This window comes from Bidens hawaiensis, unplaced genomic scaffold (genome assembly GCF_021521415.1).
Source record: "Bidens hawaiensis isolate Kalapana, Puna unplaced genomic scaffold, B.hawaiensis_p1.1 tig00020890_1, whole genome shotgun sequence".
NCBI classification, from domain to species: domain Eukaryota; kingdom Viridiplantae; phylum Streptophyta; class Magnoliopsida; order Asterales; family Asteraceae; genus Bidens; species Bidens hawaiensis.
The window spans coordinates 264,905-273,952 of NW_027493216.1; the positions used below are offsets into that span (position 1 = coordinate 264,905).

The following is a 9,048-nucleotide window of genomic DNA, read 5'->3' on the forward strand; positions in this document are numbered from 1 at the left end:
AGTCTTTCTTGCGTCATTTTCGATCGTAGATAAGACTTCAACAACTTCAATTTTGAAAAGCTTCTTTCTGCCGATGCCACTGTTACCGGAATTGTCAAAAGCACTTTATATGCATTTATAGCATTAGGGAAATGACCAAGCCGCTTGATATTATTTAAAGCATCAAAGGGCTAACAATGTGACTCGATAAGAATGTCTCAATTAGCTTCAACTCCAAATAAAGTTCATTAGCATCAACGTCCGATTCTTGTTTATATTTCAATGCATCTTGGAGACGATAACAACAAGACTTAAGACTTTTTCATCAAGCGTCTTCAACTTTTTAGGAAACAAAAAACCAAATATTTTTTCGTATTTTCGGTATTGATCGAATCTTGTTTCAAGAGAAACTATAGCTTGATCAACAATGCATAAAAAGTAATTTACTTTGAAATCCTTCTCGGGTGAAAATGTAACTTCTTCTACACTTGAAGTCTCATCAAATTGTTTTTTTCCTATGTATCACACGCTTTTGAGGGAATCTCGCATAAATACCCATTTCATTGGCAATTTCTCTAGCTTCATCAAACGCCTTAGACAACCCCACTTCTCTATACTTCTTGAAGTATTTAATCAATGTGTCCACTTCATCAATAGCAACATCAAGAACCACATCATTTGATTGCAACTTTTTGCTCACCACATTCACGTTTGATAAAATTTCATACCAAATGACAATTTGTACCAAAAATTCAAATTCACCAACTTCATACTTTTCTAGTGGCTTAGCTTCACTTTGAATTTTTAGGATCTTTATCAGAGTCTCTAACTTGTTGCAAAGCTTTTCTTACATCTACAAGTTGAGTTCTAATAGGCTTAATACTATCTACATGACTTTACCAACGAGTGGTAGACAATGACTTAAGAGTCAACCCTTTAACGTTCTCTTTTAAAACTTGCCACCTATTAATGGAACTGGCAAAGATAGTATAAATCCGTTGTATTGTTACAAAAAATTCTCTAAACTTAGTAATAGTGTTAGCCATGTCACATAGTTCAAGATTAAGACTATGACACCCACAAGCACTATACAAATCTCTAAAAACTTTTTTCAAGAATCTCCTTTGAACTCCACTATGTTTTCCCTTCATGTTTGCTCCATTATCATAGCCTTGACCACGCATGTAAGGCCCCGAACCCGGTAGCCCTACTTTAGCGTCGGATTTACTCATAAACACAATTCTTACAAATCAGAGTTAATTAAAACTTTCGCGAAAACGTTATCTTAAAGCATTCGTTACAAAACATTAAATATTTTCTTTGATACCATAACACAAAACATTATATTTAAAAAATCATTTCTTCCATCTTCAGATGTCTGCCGTTCAATCCATGCCATGTGCCATTCTCATGCTAACTCTTTGGTCAAATCACCTGTGTGCATACTAAAAGTCAGCTACGCTGAGTGAGTTCTAGTTAATCAAGCAACTTATCATACAACCACTACATGCATTATATACGTATCCGAAGACACATAGCCCGCTCTCTGACCTGCTCACCTTACCACTTAACCTCTTATTTACCCCTAGTGTTTAGCCACTTTAATAACGAATAACGTTATGCCACTTTAATAACGAATCATGTTATGCCACTTTAATAACGAATAACGTTATGCCACTTTGCCACTTTAATAACAAATAACGTTATGCCACTTTGCCACTCTAACACTCTTACTAGACCCCTATCCACTTCCATCACACTCTACTTCTACTTGTCTACAACACACTTTATATCAGTTTAACATTTACATAATAACCAAGTTACATCACAACATTTACACGCAATCATAACTACTTGGGGATCATTCCCAAATGACGGTACGCGCAATATCCGAAGATCGTTCGCACACCGACTAACGTTACCTTCCCTGTCTACACGTGCAATATCCGAAGATCGTTCACGCACCAACACACATCCATTCATAACATATATAAATATATCACATCAAACATTATAGCATACACTTACCACTTAAGGTAAGTGTATTCACACTTCACATCGAGTATGCACACAGCCCCGAAAACATAAAAAGGAAGTGGGGCTAGAAACTCACCTGAACTCGGTTACGTTCTCCGTTAATGGTTATTCCTTTCTTGAGCTGTGCACGGCTAACTATATAATAATTACATGTATCAATTAACTACTACTACTCATATCGTATTTCCATTAACTGTCTTAACACATTTTTCATTAAGATTTTAAATTATTATTTTATTCACCATCACATTTTCTATAACGAATTAAGCCTACTTCAATATCAGATAACAGTCTAATTAGTTATCTAGCACATGATCTGATTCGTTATCTTTCCTTAGCTGATTCGTTATACTAGTTCGTCATCTTTCATAACGAATTGGACCTTTATAACGAACTGGTCCTTTAACAAATTGAACCCTTAACGAACTGAACCCTTAACGAACTGGGGGTTCATTCGTCAGTTCTCCCTTAACGAACTGCTTAACGAATTGGGCTAGTTCGTCATCCTTACCTTAACGAATTGACATAACGAACTAAGGGCTAGTTCATCAAACTTCCTCTAACGAATCAAGACCTATTCGTTAAGATCCCGCTAACGAATTAGGTTTAGGTCAGAGAATGTCAGAACATTCTCTGACATAAACCTTAACCTCGTACAAGATGACTCCGGCGCCGCCTTCGCCGGAAAACCGGGATCTCGCCGGAAAAGCGAGATCTCGCTCGCTTCACCAGCGTTTTCACTGTATTCGTCCCGTTCGATCTAAATCTGAGCTAGGGTGATCCCTAAGCTCATCTTAAATTCGGTTTATACCCGATTCCACCCGGATCTCGTGACTTAAACGGTTTAACGGTGTCGGCTCGTCGTTTCGTGACTAAATCTAACGGGTTTGGATCTCTACAATATCATACTATCATTACCTCGGGTCGGGATCGATTCTTCTTCTTGGTTTCGACTTAGAGAGAGAAAGTAGGATGGGAGAGAGAGCTAAGTGTGTGTTTTGGTGGTGTATGGAATATGTGTGAAATGAATGAAAAATGGGAATTTAAGGTTTATATAATTATGGATCATGGGCTTAAGCCCATGGTCTCTTTCTTCTTTCCCAAGTCCATAACCCATATCCATTACCCAACACTAGCCCGACCCATACTAACTCCTGCTTATTTAATTATTTCCTGCTAACCTGAGTAAACTTCCTCACTGACAATAAATAATATAACTAATATCATTTTCGAAATTTCGGATGTTACAACGCATATCATCAATATTGAGACCAAGAGACTCTAATTCCTTAGACGTAACTTCAAAAAGTCCTTTACTGGTAGTATCATCAACAACCAAAAAACCTAAAAAAGATTCCTCAACAGTCACAGAATTAGAGTTAAAATTGACACACCTCACAATTATGAACATTTGTTCTTGGTGACTTGTATCGGGGGTGCAATCGAGTATTATAGAGTAATACTTTGCTAGCTTTATCTTTTTGATGACTTCTATTTTAATTTGATGAGCTAGTAATTGTATTAGCTCGTTTTGAATATTATGCCCAAGATAATGTACATGGAGTTCATTACTCATGATACGCCGCACATGCTCTTTCATAATTGGGTCAAACTCTTCCAACATCTCAACTAACCCAAAAAGTTTCCATTGCTTTTTTGATACAACTTCTCGTTTGATCCGCGAAATGCTAAACATTTTTAGCAAGAAATTTGGCAAGAGCAATAATTCTAAAAATGACTTATTTCCAATAATCTCTTTCTTTTTTAAATTGCTCATATGCCACTTTATCAATTGTTTCGTTGCATTCCAACCTTTGACGCATTTCAAACCATTGATTCATATTCTTGAGATGCTCAAAGCTAACCTCATGCTCTTTTAGAGCCTGAGAAGCATGTCTCCAATCCTCATAACCTTCAATTTCCAACCCACATTTCATATGCCTTTGTTTAAAAACCTTACAACAAAAACAAAAGAGTTTGTCAACCTCTTTCCAATACACTAGCCATTCTTTATCACGCGTCTCCCGATTTGATAGAATTCTAGTATACATAACTTTAGAAAATCGTTTTTCATGTTTATCCGCGGGACCCTTATCGATAGTCAAATCTCTTTTTGGACCTTTCTTAACCAATTCATTAATCAAGTTAGGAGTAAGCCCGTCCCAAGTTCTAGGATCAAAAATATCAATAGCATTAGCATCATCTTCACCCACAGTAGCTTCATCTAGACTAGCATTAACATTATCTTCACCCACATTAACTTCATCCAAATTAGCTTCACCCACATAACATTCATCTACATTAGCATTAACATCATCTTCACCCGCATTAAGTTCATTAACATTAACACTTTCTTCACCCACATTAGAACTAGAACTTTAAGGTAGTTATGAGAAAAACTTGTGTATACGGGGCCCTTTGTCATTCTTTGCTTTTTCTTCCTCTAGCTTCTTCTTTTTACGTTTTTTGGCACCGGAGAGGTATTTATATTTGGGCACGGGAGGCATGATTTCTAGACAAAAACAAAAATATTAACCATCATTATTACTAGCAAAAAAAAAAAAAACAATTAATCTACTCAAGAAATAAAAAAAAAAGAAAAAGAAATCTCAAACAGATCAACGAAGTGTTAACAGTCAGCAATCATCATCAAAAAGACAAAAACACACTTTTGTGTTAAAATATAATAAAAAAACGATTTTGCAAGCACACAAGTCACAATTGTTGACGATAGTTTTATTAGCTAAAGAAAGTGATAAAAATCATAGTTACATAATACATACCGTCGAGGCTTCGATTCCTGATTTCTGGTGCCCGGTGGCTTAATCTCCAGTCGCAATTGTTGATGATAGATTTATTATTAAGTTCGTTCACGTACAGTGGTTTTTATTGGAATATTGGGCTCTGCACATAAAAGAGGGTTTTTATTGGGCTATATCAAACAGGATTATATTGGGCTATGTATATCAAGCAGGGTATGATAAAATATAAAACCTCTGGGCTCTCTGAAAATTTGGGCCTCGCGCCACTGCACGGGCCGCACGGCCCAAAAACCGGGCCTGCATATGGCCACCAGCCTAAACTCACGACCCAATCCACAACCCAAGGATAAATCGGCTCAATTCAATGCTAGTAACTTTAAACCCAACTACATTAGTTCATCAATGGTTAACCGGTCTATTTATCTCCATTAGTGAACTTGACCCAACTTGTCTAACCACCTAGTTATCAGCCCGATTGGTTTGCATAAAGTATTGGTTTTAATTAGGGTCGTCCAAACCGCTCATCGCTCGAACTCGCTCACCACTCGCTCGAAAACTGCTTGGAAAATGCTCAATCGTAAACGAGTCGCTCTGCTCGGTTCGGTTTGTAAACGAGCCAAGCAACGAGCAAAGGTCTGCTTGGTTCGTTTCGGTTCGGCTCGAATATTTTTAATTTATTTTATATATAACTATATATGAAAAAAAATATATAAATATATAGACAACAAACATAAAATATAAGTTTACAATTTTTTAAACCATTTTAAAAATTTTATATTCTATGAATTTTATAGTTTTATTAGTTCGATTCAAGTTTTCAGAATGCTAAAAGTTTGTTTACATGTTCATTATATCTCACTTCAAACTTTTTTCTCCTAAAATTTACAAACTATTATATGTTTGTCCAAAAATATTAATTTGTTTACAAATATATTATTTACAACCTTCATATTTGTTTCTTATTGAAATTATAAAGTGAAAAAGAAATAAAAAATGCTCGAAATCGCTCGATGTGCGATCGAAAAAGGCTCGATTCGATTTTGGCTCGTTTCGTTTTTCGCTCGGTTCGAATTTCAGCCGTTGGTTCGGTTCGGTTGTAAACGAGCCAAGCAACGAGCAAACCTTCGCTCGGCTCGTGAACAACCCTAGTTTTAATATTAAGAGAATAAGAGCCTAAGAGGTGCCCGATTTAATAATACACATGGATAACCATAGGCCCATTACACCTTGTGAGCATAGATTTGGTATGGGTTCGGTTCAGATATGGTTTTTCTGTCTTAACATCTGGTCTTGGTCTTGATAATTTTGGGCTAAAAAAGGAACGCCCAAAAGAATGATTTGGATTAATAAATGATAAAATGACTTAAAATTGGTTTCTCTTTATTTTCTAGTTCGGATTGGTTCGGTCTCTTCGGATTTCGGCCGATGGAAAAACCAAAATCACACCCCAAATCTGTTTTTAAAAACACTTATAACCAAACCATCTATGTTTTGATGGTCTTTTATAGGTTTCTATTATTTCGGTTCATGCACACCCCTATTTCATAATTTCATGTAGTTATACGCATTTTGTTCTTTTGATTTGTAATGATGTTACAATTCTTCCGCTTATGCTGCCAGGGGTGTGCATCGGGTCAGAACTAAAATGAAACATAAAACATAAAAGACAATGGAACTGAAATGAACCATTCTAGACTTCTAGTACTGGTTCTGGGTTTGTTCTTTGGTTTATTCTATCAAATGAGTTTTGCCCACTCCTGCATATATATGCATTTCACTAGCATCTTTGTGCCAAAATACGCATATATGTACATGAACGGTAGGTTCTAAATCAGCAGAGAAGCGAGGATATGATTACGACTGGAGGCATAACGCATAGAAAGTTTTAAGACCTTGCTCTATACACAAACTTACATCATATGACCAAAGTTACTACAAACTTTTTTTCGTTTTTGTAACTACATACATAACCCAAAGCTAAAAGCAAGGCCATACAAACTAAATGCATCCAGCTCAGCGCGGTTGCTGAATGCGCTGTGAGCGCACCCTTGGGCTAAACGGCCTCACTGCCCTTTCTGGATACCTAGCCATGTGCATCTCCCTTTGTGACCCCGGTGTCGATGTTGACAAGCTCAAACTCCTCAGCATTTCAGCCTCTGTTTCCAACCCTATAAAAACAACCATAATAACATTATTATACTCTTCTTTTTAAGTGTTTCTGTTGCAATTTGCAAATTACCATTAGAAGGTATTAGCCCGACTGGTGTGCCGAACGACTTCACTGTTCCCGGCCCAATCGATGCTCCCATCCCAATCGAGTTCATGAATTGCACATAGTCTGCATCCAGAGCTGACATATCATCATAATCAGGAGCGGTGTCGATAGAATCAGGTAGCATATCAACAACGTGTCATCTGCTGTGTTTCCAATAAAGCCATCCGCCCCCTGCTGTTGCTGCAGCTGCTGGCTGAGCCAGTAGTCATGAAACCAAGTTGAAGTTGTTACCAGCTGCCACCATTCTGGGGAGTAATCCTCGACTTGGCGGACAGCAGCAGGGATGAACAATGGGGCATTCGGGTTCAAAGGAGACCTTCCTTGTGAAACCAGTGACATTCTTACCTCCCCACAAGGATTTCAGTTACCTGCCAGTGAAAAATAGTTGTTAGTTACATAGCAAACATAACAGTTATATAAGCTAGCAACCACCTAGTATATCATCTATCATCGGTATAATAAGAACAGCGTGATCGCATTCACTTATTCAAATATTCTTATAATTAGGCCTGTAAACGAACTGAGCAAACACGAACAAGGGTAGGTTTGTGTTCGTTCATTAAACTTTAAACGAACACGAACACTTAATCACACAAATATTTGATGTTCATGTTCGTTTGTTCGTTAATGCTCGTTTATTTAAAATCTAACGAACAGTTCATGAACATAAACATGATTGAACAAAGATAAACACAAATAATTGAACATACTTTAATGAACACAAACAAACATAAATGAACACAAATAAACATAATAGAATATATATATGAACAAACATATACGAACGTTCATGAACATAAACGAACGAACGAAACATGTGTCCATGTTTCGTTTGTTTAGTTAAACAAACACAAACATTTTGTTCATGTTTGCTCGTTTATTAAATAAACGAGCATAAATGAACTTCCCAATGAACGGTTCATTTACAGGCCTGTCTCATATAATTTGATAATTATAATCGTCAAACACTAAAGAAAACATCTGTATAATTAATAATTAATAATGTTCAACTATATAGGAGACCAAAGTTGGGTAAACTTCTATGTCAATCAATCAATGAATTAATAATCATTTCATTTCCGATCCTAAATTGATTTATCGATCATTAAACGATCAATCAGAAAAGCTTAAAAATCAAACAATTTGGAAATGAATAATATAATAAGAAGTTGATGATGGAAGATTATGAACTGATTGGGTAAAATCTGAAACCACAACTCATCAATCAAACGGAATTATATTTATATACAGTAAAAAAAGATGATCGAAGTCTGATTATTGAGTCAGTCAAGGAAGTCAAGTCAATCACAAAACACGTATAATATCAGAAATTGGAATGGATTCAAAATCAAGTGAAACAAAATAGCAGGCAGCAATTATTATTATTATTATTATTATTATTATACCTTTGAGAAATGAGCCGAAGATATCTGTTGAATAGAATAGAATAGAATAGAATGGTGGTGGTATTTAAGTTAGGACCGAGTGAGATGAGGTGGTGGTCAAAGGGTGGTGATGTAATGGTGTGCGCTGCCAACGGTGATTGGTTATTATTAGCTAGCAAAATGAGATGGACAGATGGCTATCATCTGACGGTACTGTAGGATGCTGCTGTTAACTCATACAATTATCGTATGGGCACTATATTATCGTATGGGTACTATACTATTGTATAAAATTGCATCTAGCCTCCTTGGGAAGCCGACAAAAGCTGAAAAATTCTGAATCTCATACAATAGTATAAGGTCTATATGATTGTATGGAGTCAAATGGTCTTTGAATAACTCAAAGGGTGTGTAAATAACCAATGTCACTCAAATAACTATAAGGTGCTGTTTGTTTTTCCTCAAAAACACTTCTCCACCTTTTTTGTCTGCACTGAGAAGAGGGCGCGCAGACGTTGGGCTCTACAGTGTGTTTGTTTTTCCGAAGACGTTTCATTAAAAAACGTCTGCGCGCCCTCTTCTCCCAGAAGTGTTGGTATTTTTACTTCTC

The 9,048-nt window shown here is 36.4% G+C and overlaps 1 protein-coding gene and 1 pseudogene across 2 annotated transcripts; both read right to left on the minus strand.

Moving 5' to 3' along the window:
* Nucleotides 1–478: 478 nt before the first annotated feature.
* Nucleotides 479–1,163, minus strand: LOC143561972 (uncharacterized). The gene is made up of 2 exons (XM_077049913.1): nt 880–1,163; nt 479–773 (listed from the first exon to the last, which is right to left on the minus strand). The coding sequence occupies exons 1-2, from the start codon at nt 1,161–1,163 to the stop codon at nt 479–481; spliced, it is 579 nt and encodes a 192-aa protein (XP_076906028.1).
* Nucleotides 1,164–6,650: 5,487 nt separating this feature from the next.
* On the minus strand, nt 6,651–8,486 carry LOC143561963 (protein EARLY RESPONSIVE TO DEHYDRATION 15-like; annotated as a pseudogene). The gene is made up of 3 exons (XR_013140396.1): nt 8,460–8,486; nt 7,018–7,421; nt 6,651–6,946 (listed from the first exon to the last, which is right to left on the minus strand). The product of XR_013140396.1 is annotated as a protein EARLY RESPONSIVE TO DEHYDRATION 15-like (transcript).
* Between the last annotated feature and the right edge of the window lie 562 nt (nt 8,487–9,048).

Excerpts from the sequence above, each read along its gene's own strand:
- LOC143561972 (XM_077049913.1), bottom strand. The coding sequence starts at position 1,163 with ATGCGTGGTCAAGGCTATGATAATGGAGCAAACATGAAGGGAAAACAT. Across the intron at positions 774-879 it reads TCATTGTCTACCACTCGTTG|TGAAGCTAAGCCACTAGAAA; the intron begins GTAAAGTCATGT and ends AAAAATTCAAAG.